At 40.2% G+C, this 15,198-nt stretch overlaps 1 protein-coding gene across 1 annotated transcript; it reads left to right on the top strand.

Annotated features, from left to right (window-relative positions):
- The first annotated feature begins 302 nt into the window (after positions 1–302).
- Positions 303–12,190, top strand: LOC113077851 (cilia- and flagella-associated protein 46-like). Its single transcript, XM_026250119.1, has 7 exons — positions 303–460; positions 705–817; positions 2,277–2,408; positions 2,801–2,865; positions 6,927–7,092; positions 11,778–11,901; positions 12,102–12,190. The coding sequence occupies exons 1-5, from the start codon at positions 412–414 to the stop codon at positions 7,063–7,065; spliced, it is 498 nt and encodes a 165-aa protein (XP_026105904.1). The 5' UTR covers positions 303–411; the 3' UTR covers positions 7,066–7,092; positions 11,778–11,901; positions 12,102–12,190.
- The last annotated feature ends 3,008 nt before the right edge of the window (positions 12,191–15,198 follow it).

The following is a 15,198-nucleotide window of genomic DNA, read 5'->3' as shown; positions in this document are numbered from 1 at the left end:
AAAACACACATGCAGTATTTTTATTTATTTAAAAAACATGTTTTAAAATGTTCAACATTTTGAAGAAATGACGGGTTGAATAAGCAGTATGTTTGTACCTACCTTTTTAAATATGTAGTTACTTTTAATCCAAATACATATTTTTTTATTTAGATATAGCAATATAAAGTAAATAAATGTTATTAGGGATGTTAAACGTTTAATACTTATAACACGTGTTAAATCTGGACTGTTTGAGGAACCGAGTTTGACCCATCGCGCTTTCCGTTCAGCATCCCGTTGCTAAGAGACGCCTCCAAACTCTCTGAGTTACTCAGCGCAACACAAAACATAAACAAGAAGTAAATAATAAATACAAATCAATAGATTTCTTTTCAACGTCGACTTTAACCGCGGAACTGCTGCTCTGAAATGGATTTTCGCATCCGACAATATTTATCAAAAGCTCAGGAGAAAAGAGGTAATTATGTGTTTATTATTTTATTTATCATACATTGTTTGTTAGTGTTAGTTTTAGTATCTTATATTGAAATCGCTAGCAGTTTCTGGTTGATTTTAAACACCTAACGTTATTCTTAAAATAGAATGTTATTATAGTGAATTATTTCTTTAGGAATTCTGTTCCTGTGATATTTCTATTTCTTGTGATATTAAAACAGCAGTCTGTATAATAAAGTCAGATCGAGGTGTGTTTGTGTTGTCAGATGCTGTGTTTGTGAGGAAAGCGTATGATCTGATCCGAGCTCCAGCTCCAGCAGCGTCTGATGGAAGATCTCTGTCTGATCTCTGTGTGCTGTGTGCTGAACAATCTCTACAGGTGCCACAATAAACCATCAGCACATCCTGAGATATTAATCAGACACGCTTTCTGCTTTCTGCTTCATTTCAGACAGAACTTTTACCTGGATTCACTCTATATTTATTCAATTCACAAGCACGGATTATTCATCTGTATAGGTCTTGATAGTTTCATTAATTTACATAAAGTGGCAGCTGTTCATTATAGCTACTGTAGTATGTTATGAGCTCAAACCTTTTCGAGCTTGAATGTCAGTAAAAATACAGTGTGCTGAGAATGTGCTCATCCTGAGGGCATCCAAGATCAGGATGAGTTTGTTTCTTCATCAGGTTTGTAGAAATGTAGCATTGCATCAGTGTCTCATCAATGGATGCTCTGCAGTGAATGGGTGCCGTCAGAATGAGAGTCCAAACAGCTGATAAAAACATCACTATAATCCACAGCACTCCAGTACAGAACATTTGCCCAAAGAAATCATAAACATTAAAGCTGCTTTGAAGCTGTTTTGAACCAATTTATATTGTTCATTTAACTGAACTTGAATAATGACAATGACATGTGCACACAGATACTGCATATTTTTAAAAATCAATCATGCTATTTCACAAAGTTTTGTGCATATAATAAAATGCTTTACGTTTTTGATCGGAGCTTGTGTGTTGTAATCACTGTTGGTTTAGTATCATTATAGTTTTTTTAATTTTGGAATTTTCAGGTGTTTTTTTTTTTTTTTTTTACTTTAAGTTTAGTTAAGGTTTTAGTCATTTGTTTGTCTTTTTGTCATTTTTAGTAGCTTTTTATGTCTATATACCGTACTTTCCGGACTATAAGTCGCACTTCTTTTCATAGTTTGGCTGGTCCTGCGACTTATAGTCAGGTGCGACTTATTTATCAAAATTAATTTGATATGAATCAAGAGAAATGGACCAAGAGAAAACATTACCGTCTCCAGCCACGAGGGCGCTCTATGCTGCTCTGTGCTCCTGTAGTCTACTCTGAAAACACAGAGCGCCCTCTCGCGGCTGGAGACGGTAATGTTTTCTCTTGGTTCTTGGTTCTAAATAAATTTATATATATATTTTTATATATGTTTTTTTTCCTCATCATGACGTATTTTTGGATTGATGCGACATACACTTAGGTGCGACTTATAGTCCGAAAAATACGGTACATGTAGTTTTTATTAATTTTTATTTAATTGTCAGTTATTTTAGCAATTTTAGCAATTTTTTGCAAGTTAAACTAAATGAAGGTAAAATAAGATTTTTATTTTTTATTTTATCTTATTCCGTTAATGGTTTTTTATTACAAGTAACATATTTGTAATGATTTTAGTTTTATTTAACTATAATAAACCTGGTTGTGATCAGCATGCAGGACGTCTGACACACTCATCGTCTGTTGTGTGTTGTGTTGTGTGTTGTCTCTTGTGTGCTGTGTTGTGTGTTGTCTCTTGTGTGTTGTGTTGTGTTGTCAGCTGGGCTGTTGGGAGATCACACAGGACTGTTTGATGATGTACTTGGAAGGGAAACCTCCAGTCAATCAGTTCCTGTGTCGAGCGTATCTGTGCCAGGGTCAGCTCATCTCCTCACGCTCCATTAACACAGTGGTAAGTCCAAACCATCTGCTTGACTCATTAAAGAACATCAGTCTTTGACCTCTGAACTCTAAACATGTCAGTCTGAGAACATATAACATGTTCTTTATAAAGAGAGGAAACTCTGGAAACACAGGATCTCACAGAGACTCTTTTCACTGGAGACAGTAAACAAACACTTACTCCAACAGTTGGGTTCCCAAGTTAAATTCCATTCATCTTCTCCATAGGGATTTAATATTTAACAATAACTTATAAACTTTTCAAAGACAGACATATTGTGAGTTCTGAGGTTGATGCACTTTAGTCATTCTCGATACAATCTCAAAATACTTCAATGCTGAATAAATGTGTCCCTCAAATCTTTAATTGTGTTCCTATTTGTGTTGTTGTTTTATTTCCAGGAGGACTTGGATAAGGCTGTGATGTACTATCTGAAGGCCATTGAGATTGCCAAAGACAAGTCCAGGTAGAGTAAACTAAAGAACAGAGAACAGATGATAGAAGCTGATTCTTTGTTACGATCGGAGACCCAGTGAAACGAAACTGTGATGAAGGGACAAGACTTTGTGGGAAATGTAGTGCCTGCGGTGAAGTGCCTATGGGGAAGTGAGACCACTAGTGGACACCCAGGGAAACAGAGACCAGACAGCGTGACATTACCCCCTCCTCCACGGAGCAGCTACCAGATGCTCCACCCGAACCCAAGGGGAGACCAAGGGACACAGAGACCAGGAGGGAGGTGGAGCAGCGGAGGACAAGGGGGAGGGACGGAGGGCCAGGTAAAATGGGGAAACAGAGACAAGAAGTGCAAAAAACAAAAACAAAGAGCCCAGGAGGGAGGTGGACCGGCGGAGGATCAGGAGAGGGACCGAGGGACAGGTCCATAGAGGGAAACAGAGAGAAAAACAGAAAGAAAAACAAAAACAAAGAGCCCAGGAGGTAGGTGGACCGGCGGAGGTTCAGGGGGAGGGATGGAGGGCCAGGTCCATAGATGGAAACAGAGAGAAGAGGAGCAAAAACTAAAAACAAAACAACAACAAAACACAAGTCCAAGAAGGACATAACATTCAGTCCCCAGGGCCAAACCGACAGGGCAGGAATCCAGAGAGGAGCAAGGTGAAATTGGAGCCCTGGGGTCGAGACAGAAGCCCACCGGGGGGGGCAGAAGACCACCACATTTGTGTGGTTGAGACAGAAGCCCACCCGGGCGGCGCAGAAGACCACCACAGTGGGATCGATGACACTGGAGAGCAAGTCTGGTTAGGCAAGTCTGAAACAGAGAACATGAACAAGATAAGGGTGGACTCCGTGGCGACGACAGGATCAGTGGAGCGCTCAGAGAGTTCGGCAGAGATGTAACAAGGCTCTGGTAGTTCCGCAGAGATGAGGAGAGGCTCTGGTAGTTCAGCAGAGACGTGGAGAGGCTCTGGTAGTTCAGCAGAGACATGGAGATTGGTGACTGGACTTTGCCCATAAAGAGCATTGGTGACTTGCCATTGCCCATGAAGATCAATGGTGAGGTGCCTTTGTCCATGAATATCAATGATGACTTGCCTTTGCCCATGAAGAACAACGCTGACTTGACTTTGCCCATGAAGATTACCGGTCACTAGCCCTGATGCTGGAGTGTCAACGGTGACGAGCCCTGACTCTGGAAAGTCAGCGGTGACTAGCCCTGACTCTGGAGGGTCAACGGTGACTTGACTCGACTCTGGAAGGTCAACGGGAACCTGACTCAACTCTGGAGGGTCAACGAGAATCTGACTCGACTCTTGAGGGTCAACGGTGACTTGCCTGACTCTGGAGGGTCAACGGTGACTTGACCTGACTCTGGAGGGTCAACGGGAACCTGACTCAACTCTGGAGGGTCAACGAGAACCTGACTCGACTCTGGAGGGTCAACGGTGACTTGACCTGACACTGGAGGGTCAACGGTGACTTGACCTGACTCTGGAGGGTCAACGGGAACCTGACTCAACTCTGGAGGGTCAACGAGAACCTGACTCGACTCTGGAGGGTCAACGGTGACTTGACCTGACTCTGGAGGGTCAACGGTGACTTGACCTGACTCTGGAGGGTCAACGGGAACCTGACTCAACTCTGGAGGGTCAACGAGAACCTGACTCGACTCTGGAGGGTCAACTGTGGCTGTCATCCTGTGCAGAGGCACTAGACAAGCATCCATCTTGGGCAGTGGCGCTGGGATGGCGGCCATCTTGCATCGTGGCGCTGGGCTGGAGACCACCTTTTGCTGTGGCGCTGGGCTGGCAGACATCTTGTGCAGTGGTGCTGGGCTGGTGGTCCTTCTGTTTGTAGACCCCATTCTAGAATCGGCCATCCCACCGGGAGAGACAGGTGTGGCTGGGGTATTCCACGGAGACCGATGTCGTAAATAGAATACAAACTCCCAGAAATTATAAGCGTCCAACTGCTCCATTTCATTTCGAGGAACTGGGTCAGCCAGCCCGCTGTTGAAAGTGTCCTTTAGGTTTGCATCATTATATCCCATACCCTCAGCTAGGGTCCAGAACATTTGTGCCACAGCACCCACCTCAATCCTTTCTTGGCAGAGGGTGGTCAATTTGACGTAGCGTGCCCTTCGTTCCACCATACTGGCTGGGGAACGGGTATGAAGTCCCACACCGCTGGATCTCGACATTGATTGTGTCCTTCTGTTACGATCGGAGACCCAGTGAAATGCAGGAGACAAGAGATCCAAATGCATTGTGGGTTTATTCCAACTCAGAATCCAACATGCTGGGGTCAAAACCAAAAATCCCTCCAAACAAACAAACAGGAAAAAAGGAACAGGAACAGTAACTCGGAAGACGAGGAACTCGAAAGACGAGGAAACTGGGTGACGGAATAAAAGGACTCCATGAAAACAAATGGAAACAGACCGGATTATATAGGCAGGGTAATGACTATCAAGTGAAGACACCTGGGTGCAATTAACAGGAGTGCAATTACTGTGATGAAGGAACAAGGCTTTGTGGGAAATGTAGTGCCTGCCGTGAGGTGCCTATGGGGAAGTGAGACCACTAGTGGAGACTCAGAGACCAGACAGCTTGACATTCTTCTCTCTCATCTCTTGTCATGATTAATAAAAGTCTGAAGTGACCCGCTTCATTAAGAAAGAGTTACTCTTTCATAGTTTAGGAGACTCAGTGGGGTGTTCACTGAAGTTATCAGCATTCGTAAGAAATGCTTGCGACCTCTGTCTTTTGATGATTCCATCTTTGACGAATCTGAGCACGCTTCGAGACATTACTGAGATCTCATCTGAAACTCTAGAGGAGATTACAGGACTCTGAGAAGAAGGAGAAACTATTGTGAAGTAGAACAATTTTTTACACATGTATTTTATGGAAACCATGGTACAATTTATTTTTCAGGATTCTTTGATCAATAAAAAGTTCAAAAGAGCAGCATTTGAAATAGAAATCTTATTTAACATTATAAATGTTTTTACCTTCACCTTTGATCAATTTAATGCAATCCTTTTTGAATAAGGGTATATTTTGTTTTCTTTCTTTTGTAAAATATTATTTTCATTTGGTAATGTTTCACAGTTTCCACAAAAATATTGAGCAGCACAACTGTGTTCAACATTGATAATAATCAGAAATGTTTCTTGAGCAGTAAATCATCATATTAGAATGATTTCTGAAGATCATGTGACACTGAAGACTGGAGGAATGATGCTGAAAATACAGCTGTGCATCACAGAAATAAATTACACTTTAACAGAGATTCACACAGAAAACAAATGTTTTAAACTATTAATAATATTTTACAATTGTTTTACAGTATTTTTGATTAATTAAATGCAGCCTTGGTGAGCAGAAGAGACTTCTTTTATAATAAAAAAAAGCAGTTTTCCTTCTCCTAAATACATATACACCTTTTACACCCTTTGAAACACCTTGTTACAGCCTCTGAGATAGAATTGGAATAGTTTGAGGCTTTAACATGAGTGTCGAGGTTTTATATATTTAAGCAGGATGTCAGATCATCAATCATAAACACTAAGCAACTCCTCGTGGAGTTAACTTTGAAATATTAACACTAGAAAAGTAAAACACTATCAAGGGATGTCCAGCATGCAGGGCTCGATGATGTTATATCTACTGTAAACTTGTAATTGTTGGATGATGGATGTGTAATCCCTGCTTTACTGCTTCTTTAGAGACTTTAGAGAGTCAGAGGGAATACAGCTCAGATACTTGCTGCTAAAACACGCCGTTCTCTGATGGATAAATTATTGACTCCAGAATAGAGTCCTCAGTCCTGCAATAATTGCTTTATATCTCATGGACATCGAGGCTTCCTGTGGCTCTTTGAAAGGCTCATGCACTCATTACTCATTCACACACTTTGAGATCTAAGGTCGCTTGCAGTATAAATTGAAATGTAAAGAGAAATCGGATTCTGATCTTCCCAACAGTGATATCTTAAATAATTAATCAGACTTATTTTATTCCCGTCTCTTCCTGCTTGTCCCTTGTTTCATTCTTTCTTCATTAGATATCATTTCCTGGTGTTCAACGCCTCGCTGCTGTATCTGCAGTCTGTCAGACGGTTCCTGAGGCCTGGACAGAGACGGCTCCATGGTTTCTTCTCTCACGCAGGTCCTCGAGGCTCTAGAGGAGGTTCAGGATCCTGATCACACATGGAGAGCTGAGCTGATGCTGTAGGTGGCTTCACCTTTGATGTTTGATTACTGTTTTATGCACACGATGTGAGTGAATATCATGAAACCAGTCAAGAAGTTCAGGTCATAATTCAGTACAGTGTCATAGAAAAGAAAAATACAGTCATAGCATACATAAAGAAAATAAAGCATGTTTAGATTTTTTAATTTTTTTATTTGATGATCTCAAATCTTCTCCTCTCAAATTCCCATGAGGGGAGGCCCGGCCACCAGGTGCTCGCATTCGAGACCCCGTCCCGGGACTGACAAATATGCATCATAATAAGTGTATTAGTTTGTTTGTGTAAACTAAGTTTAATCCAAATGCATTGGAATTTTATATGCAGTTCGAATACATAAATCTTAAAGGTGCCATCTGTAATGTTTGGCAAAAAAAATCAAGTCATACTCCACATTCCATACCAGATGTGGGCAGTATGCCTCAATAAAGTGAATTGGTCTACTCTAGAGTAACAAACGAGAAACGGCATAGTCTCTATGCTCCGCCCCTACCTTCACAACAACACTACAGCCATAGCCGAAGCCTAACTGTGCGTTCACACCGTTCAAATCGCTCTTGCCGCTCTGCTTATGACCCTGCAGAAAGATTTGTGAGCGCCCAGACGCTCTAACGTAGATCAAATGCTTATTTTGTATGTAAAGCGGCCGCAAAGCAAAGAAGCTTGTTGATCTCGTGCAGACGTCACTAATTACCTTCATCATTATCCAATCACGTCTTTATACTCCTGTATAAAAGATCGTACTTACACATATTTGAGTTTGCAGATGCCGACGCGACAACAACCGCAGATTCCAACGCGATTGTACTTGCTCAAGCTGTTGTGTTTATTCATCTACTTGCTGTAATTAAGTTCGTGCCCCGCAAACTATCTAGAGTTTGACGTTCCTCTAAGATGCACACGGGATCGTTGGCTTAGCACCGTGTCGCGGTGATTATCTGCAGTCATTTGTGTTGGATGATTTACAAGCTTTTCTCGGCAGAGGATGTGAACATTGACGCAGTTCCGTGTGCTTCCAGGCCAGGGTTGCCAGGTTCTCAAAACTGCCAGTTACTACTATATAAAAAAAATAAAAATAAAAAAAAATAGCCCAATCACGTTCAAAAGGGATTTATCGGTAGAATTCACATTCTAGGGGCTATATATGACACTATTGGGGTCACTTCAAACCCAGGACAGAAATGGCAACCCACAAAAAAAAAACAAAAAAAAAACACGGTCTTGACAACGCTGGTGCTTTCCGAGATGTCGCGTCAGTGCTGCTTGGGTCTCAACACCTGAAAAGACTTTGGTCTCAATCAACAAATATTCATCTGTACGCTCACGTGAACCTGCACGAATGAAGTCTCTCCGGACCAGCAGACAGAATTAAGGCTGCCGGTCTCCTCGGCATCTCGCCTCCATCACTTCACAAGTCTACAGCATTATAAGTATCATTTTTTTCTATGCACTTGCGGCGCCTGGGCATTAATTTATTCTCTGCAAGGATTTATACTCACACGTTCAAATAAAGCACTGGGCGTTTCGTGCTTGTTTATCTAGCAGACTTGCACAGCATAATTAAGATGTTGATCATAGTGCATGCAATTTTCTGAATACTTCTTCGTAATGAGGCACTTTAAGGCTCATCATAAACGCTACAATCTTTATACTGAAAGATTTTTCGCATTTCTGAAAAAAAAAAAAAGGCTCTGTCTAGCACACGTGGCTATTTATGTTGGTCTATCGGGGCCTGTCTGTGTCTGCCTATCGTGGCTGTCTGCGTCTGGCCTATCGTGGCTATTTATATACGGTCTATCGAGGCCTGTCTGTGTCTGCCTATCGTGGCTATTTCTGTTGGTCTATCGAGGCCTGTCTGTGTCTGCCTATCGTGGCTGTCTGTGTCTGGCCTATTGCGGCTATTTCTGTAAAAACTTATAAGAAGTTTAATCTAACGTCATTATACTGGTCATGCTAACTCTCTTTCTATTTCTTCCAGGAACCTTAGGATTCACAACTGGTGGCTGGTGGGTATACTTCATCTACTTTTTTGGGGGGAAGGCTGGCCCCGTCTGGAGGTCTCATAATCCACCTAATTTTGGGGGTCGGGTGCGCCCCTGCCTTCGTCTTCAGGCAGGAAATGCAGATTCGCTACCCTCGGATTACGAACCATGGACGGGGCCTTCCGCCAAAGAAATTTATAATTGTGCTCGCTGAGCTGTCAATAAATGTATGCTTCGTACATTCCTCTATCTCCCGAGTCTTTCTGGTAGAAATGGAAGCTTTAGCCTAAGTTCTGCCAGGAAGACTCAATCACTTCGTCACTAATTACCTTCATCATTATCCAATCACGTCTTTATACTCCTGTATAAAAGATCGTACTTACACATGTTTGAGTTCGCAGATGCCGACGCGACAACAACCTCCACCCTCGCCACCACCACCAGGATGGTCCTGTCCTTACCTTTCAGGGGGGTCGGCAGCGCCCCTGCCTTCGTCTTCAGGCAGGAAATGCAGATTCGCTACCCTCGGATTACAAACCATGGACGGGGCCTTCCGCCAAAGAAATTTATAATTGTGCTCGCTGAGCTGTCAATAAATGTATGCTTTGTACATCCTTCTATCTCCCGAGTCTTTCTGGTAGAACTAATGTGGCAACTCTCAAGCATTCACCGTGAGACACACGCAATTGACTCTTTTCACATGCTTTCACGCCACGAACCACGAAGCAAAGAGGACAAGGAGACCAACAGAATAGACAGAGCAGGTTAGTTATGATATATAGGGCTGTGCAAAATATCGAATGCGATTTTCATGCACCTCTCATCAGTAAAGACGCTCCTGTAATTGTTTTTCAACTGACATGAAAAACAACCGCAGACTTGGCAACACTGGTTCAGGTGGAGCGGCAGTTACTGCACAGAGCCTTAGTCTACCGACAACTAACACAAAATCGCTTTCAAAATCGACAAAGAATCGCCTGCGATTTTAACATCGATTTTGTGTAGATTGTGAGTGAATTACGGCTCTGTGTAGTAAATGCCAACCAGTGTTGCCAAGTCTGTGGTGGTTGTTTTTCATGTCCGCGGGTCACAGCGACCCCAATACAAATAACGTGATATTTAGCCCCTAAAATGTGAATTATACCAAGGCAACCCTGCTAAAAAACTTATATTTTAACGCCGACAAGCAATGTTTTATCGGGGAACCTTCTGGAGGCGAGATTGGGCTAGTTTTGAGAAGCAACTGGGCAGGATTTGTTGTGAAAACCTGGCAATCCTGATCCGAACACACGCATTTGGAGATATACTTCTAATTACAGGAGCGTCTTTACTGATGAGATCTACATGAGTAAAGACATGCACAGCCCTATATAATAAAATGGGTAACGTTAAGTTATAGCTAGCTAATTATCAAACGCAGCTATGGTTAGCCAACGCTAACATTAGCACGTTTATCGAATAGCCTTCGATACATTTCTATGTTATAACTTCACGAAAACAAATACACAAACATATAAAACAAACTTCTAGCGAAATACTAACAGCATCTAACTTGCAAGTTCAGAGTCGAACCTCATTTCTTTCAGGTCCATCAGTTGTCTCCAGCGATTAAAAGCAGTGCCGATGTTTACTCTGGAATACTTATTGGATTTGATTTGTGTTTCCGAGCGCGGTTGTTTCCCTGTAGTGGGTGTTGGTCTCTTGCCAAGGGCTTCAGCTATCCTTCCGCTCTCTTCCCTGAACTGAAAGTAGTGGGCTGTACTTTCCACACGATTGACATCAGGTTCAGGTACGCCCTGCGAGTTATTTGTGTATTGCAGGTTGGCTGGTGGTTATGTTGCCCGCATACCACCTCCCATGGCCGAAACTGGTATTACGACACCTGTCGGGCTGGGGCTAGTAATGCTAATGCTAATTAAGGTTGATATCTCTGCAGCACTATACATTTTTTTAATGACAATATCGCCCTTATTTCTTCTCATTCTTTTGATGCATGTAGGTCATGTTATGGATATTTTTACCTCAATTTTCCCATATGACACCTTTAAATTTCAGTATTTTGTATACATTATAGTTTTTTTAGTTTCACTTAAAAATGCAGATTTTAAAAAGAAAAAAACTGGGTTATGGTTTTTCTTGATGCATAGTTCATATGCGATTGATATATAGGTGTATTATATGATACGATAGCAAATACAATCAGTGGTACAAAGTTAAGAAACTCAATAATCAGGACAAGTACGCAGCCTTTAGATGCTTTTTGATGCCGCTGTGACCTTTGAAGCACTGAGTTTATGTCACAGATGTCCAGTGATCCTGATCCTGCAGCTCACAGATACACTTCACCTTCAGTTCAATCAGGGTTCAGCCTGTTTTACACCACTTATACTGAGAAAATTGTTTAGAGATGGATTTTAAAGGTCATAATAAATATTTATGGTGTGATCAAACTCCTTCATGGCTGTTTAATTGTTGTAGGCATGTAATCCTGGAGCACAAAAGAAACTCATCCCTAATAAAATTTGAAAGAGGCTTGTCACTGATCTCAAATTGAATCTGGTTCTTTGCCTTGACTCTGCAGTCTGTTGTTGAAGAGGTTGCATTGGAAATTCAAATGCATGCTGTAAAACACTGGAGTGAAGGCTCATAATTCATGTTGTTTTCGTCTGGTGTTTCTATTCAGACACCTTGTTGAATGTCTTCTCGATGCTGGGAAGCAGAAGGAAGCAGCTGCTTTGGCCAAAGTCATCTCTGATTTTCTACAGGCACATAAACCAGAGCTTTATCCCCGGCTTTTCTCCATACAGGTAAATCTTTCTCTTTTGTGTTGTTATTAATCCTGCTCCAGCAGCTGCAGCTCTCCTCATTCTCTCCAGCTCTTTCAATAAAATATGTTTGTTGTTGTTGTTATAGTTATGTTAACTATTATAACTATATAACTATAACTATGTTAACTATTATAGTATGTCAAAATTATAGTTATAATATAGTTATGTTTCCTCCACAGGTTCGAAACAACCTCATGGATGTCTCTGAAATGCTGAAAGATGGAAACTCTAAGTTGCTCGTGATGTACAAGATCCAGAAGCTTAAACAGTAAGGAAGATATTTCTCACATTAACAGTGCTTTTATCATTTGTGTTCAAATACAGCTGCATTTTGTCGCTGTACCTTTATTTTTAGCCACTATTGTCATCACGTCTTAAATTCTCCAGTGAAAACAACACATTTTGTTCAGCCTAAGCTGTAAATAAATTGTATTCTCTTGTTCCACCAAGCCCTATTTAAAGCTGCAGTATGTTAGTAGTGAAAACCAGATGAATTGAAAAAAATTATGATTGTTTCCAAACATGTTTCTTTAAAAAAGACTCGCCCAGTGTTTGGTCAAACGGGTGTCCTGTTCACATGCAGATTGCTCAAACAAACAGATCAGTCATTTGAAAGTGCTTTCACACATAGGGCCCTATCTTGGGGCCACTGGAGTGAGTTCATGGTTAGGAGCGGCCTCAGGAGCAGACTCGTGGACTGGAGAGATCACTGGAGCTCAGTGTACAGCCCATGGAAGTTCAGCTGAGGCGTGATGAGGCTCTGTAAAGAGTAGTCCACTGAGGCGAGCATAAATGAACCCAATTGCAGTTTATTTACAAGTGCAATCCAAAATCCAAACAATAAACAAATACTTGACTTGACTTGTAGACAGATGATTCTTCTGCACAATCTGACTTTGCTGCAGGCTGGAACTGAACTACTGGTTTCGTCTGGTCCGAGGAGAACTGGCCCCCAACTGAGCCTGGTTTCTCCCAAGGTTTTTTTCTCCATTCTGTCACCGATGGAGTTTTGCTCTGGCTTGCTTAGTTGGGGTCACTTCATCTACAGCGATATCGTTGACTTGATTGCAAATGATTGCACATACACTATTTAACTGAACAGAGATGACATCACTGAATTCAATGATGAACTGCCTTTAAGTGTAATTTGCATTATTGACACACTGTTTTCCTAATGAATGTTGTTCAGTTGCTTTGATGCAATGCATTTTGTTTAAAGCGCTATATAAATAAAGGTGACTTGACTTGACTTGAATTAACTTATACACCTCTTAAGCAGTACACATTAAGTACATACCAGATTTGTCGTAATAACGAGTCATAAACACATCCACAGCTGTAAATCCCGGTTTAGTAAGAAGGGTAAGGGTCCATTGAACAACATCTCATTGAGAATGTTTAGTTCAATGAAGCAATAATGTTGTAATATGAATGATAATTAATTTGTTTATGTTTCAGTTCTTTGGGGACATAAATATTTGTGTCTGTTATGGAATAACTCACACTCAGAAACCGCGTCTTGGTAGTAAAAAACGGCATGGTTTTGTAGCGTGCAGTGTCACAAACAGAATGAGACGATCCACCAAAAAAAGAAAAAAAAAAGTGAAAGTTAGGCTGAGATTGTTTATTGTTAATTCTGGTGAAGCATTCTCTGATGCACCTGTCATCTGATGGAGGACATATCTTAGTGATCACCTTTTTCTTTATTTGTTTTATTTTTCAAAAGCTTTCACCTATATGAGAGTGTGTTTTATGTTGAATGTGACTGTATCTGCATGCTTAACATCTGTTTGAGTAAATCAGCTCACTATTACTGTGTAATCACAACTATCGATGTGAACACCATCTACTGTATATGAATAGAGTGTGATTATTGACTTTATGGCACATCTCTATGATTACCATCTCTATAACTGGCCATCAGCACATCAGCATGTGATAATTGACTATATGAACAGAAATCATTGTAAATGCTGCATTCAGTATGTACTGTAATTGGCACACAAAGTTAAATCTTTTATTTTATTTATTTATTTTTCTTACTCAAATTATTCTTATTGTATTTTTCTTGTGCTCAAATAAATCACTTACATGATGTCTAAGTTTCTATCTATTGTTTTGTAATTGAAAAAAATATGCAGTGGCATGTTTAATGACTAAAATAGTTTGTAAACCCTTCAATACAGTTGGAAAATATTTGTTATATTGGGGGGGGAACTAGACATAATATCAGGAAAAAATGGTTGCACGAGTCTCATTTTTCATGATATCTTCTTCAGATTTGAAATAGAAGCTCAAGAGACATGTGACTTTCAACCCATTATTTTTTTAGATTGCTCCAAGACTGTTTTCATGTATTTTTATATTAAATAAAAAAAATAAAAATATTCAGTGTGATAAAATAATTTTCAAGGCACTTCAGTGTCTACAACTTTTAATATTTTTGAGCATTATCAACTCTGGTTGATAAAAAGAAAAGTCCAAAGTCTTCTTTCCAAAGACACCAAAATTATCTGTGTAACAAACATAAGTAAGGAACTGTTGCAATTTTAAAAGGGCACTTTCAGCTGTGAGTCACATAATGGGGAGTCTGGTTAACAGGTTAAAGTGTAATAATGTATGGGAAAATGCTGCAGTTAAATGGTTTGATATGAGGTGAGCATATAGTATTTGATGTTCCTTTAATAAAATGACCATTGTTTTTTATACTTATCAGAAATGTGGTCTTTATAGCCCTTTAAATTGTCATAATGCCCCATATCTCCAAAATGCTGCAGTAAAATGGTTTGATGTGAGGTGTGCATATGGTATTGGAAGTCCCTTATAAGAATCAGCCATTGATTTTTTCTACTTAATACTATTTTGTTTTGATGCACATTTTGAATTTATGCATAAAAACAACTGGATGGAAACATGAATAGGCCTACTGTTACATTATGTTTAGAATTTATATTATGCTAATGTCATTTAATTATTATATTGTTAATTCAAATGAAAAAATGTTTTATAACAGGACACTGAAATAAAAAATAATAATACAAAAATCAAGTTTGTACAGTCGGGTTTTGAGACATTTGATGAAACTTAAATCTAAAATAAAAATATAAAAATGTAATTTAATATATATATATATATTTTTTTTTTTGCAAAAATAAAGGTCAAAATATGTTCGCAGTTACATATTAACAAGGCCATAGTCAGGTTTACTTAAAAAAATCTAGCTTCCCTATCATAGGTCACTTCGATGCTGCGGTGACGTCACCACGTATGGGAACA

The sequence above is a fragment of the Carassius auratus genome, unplaced genomic scaffold (genome assembly GCF_003368295.1).
Source record: "Carassius auratus strain Wakin unplaced genomic scaffold, ASM336829v1 scaf_tig00023288, whole genome shotgun sequence".
Classification (NCBI taxonomy): Eukaryota; Metazoa; Chordata; class Actinopteri; order Cypriniformes; family Cyprinidae; genus Carassius; species Carassius auratus.
Note: the sequence above shows the minus strand (reverse complement) of the source record. Positions and strands in the feature narration are given on the sequence as shown.

Excerpts from the sequence above, each read along its gene's own strand:
- LOC113077851 (XM_026250119.1), top strand. The coding sequence starts at position 412 with ATGGATTTTCGCATCCGACAATATTTATCAAAAGCTCAGGAGAAAAGA. Across the intron at positions 2,409-2,800 it reads CACGCTCCATTAACACAGTG|GAGGACTTGGATAAGGCTGT; the intron begins GTAAGTCCAAAC and ends TTTTATTTCCAG. Across the intron at positions 2,866-6,926 it reads ATTGCCAAAGACAAGTCCAG|ATATCATTTCCTGGTGTTCA; the intron begins GTAGAGTAAACT and ends TTTCTTCATTAG.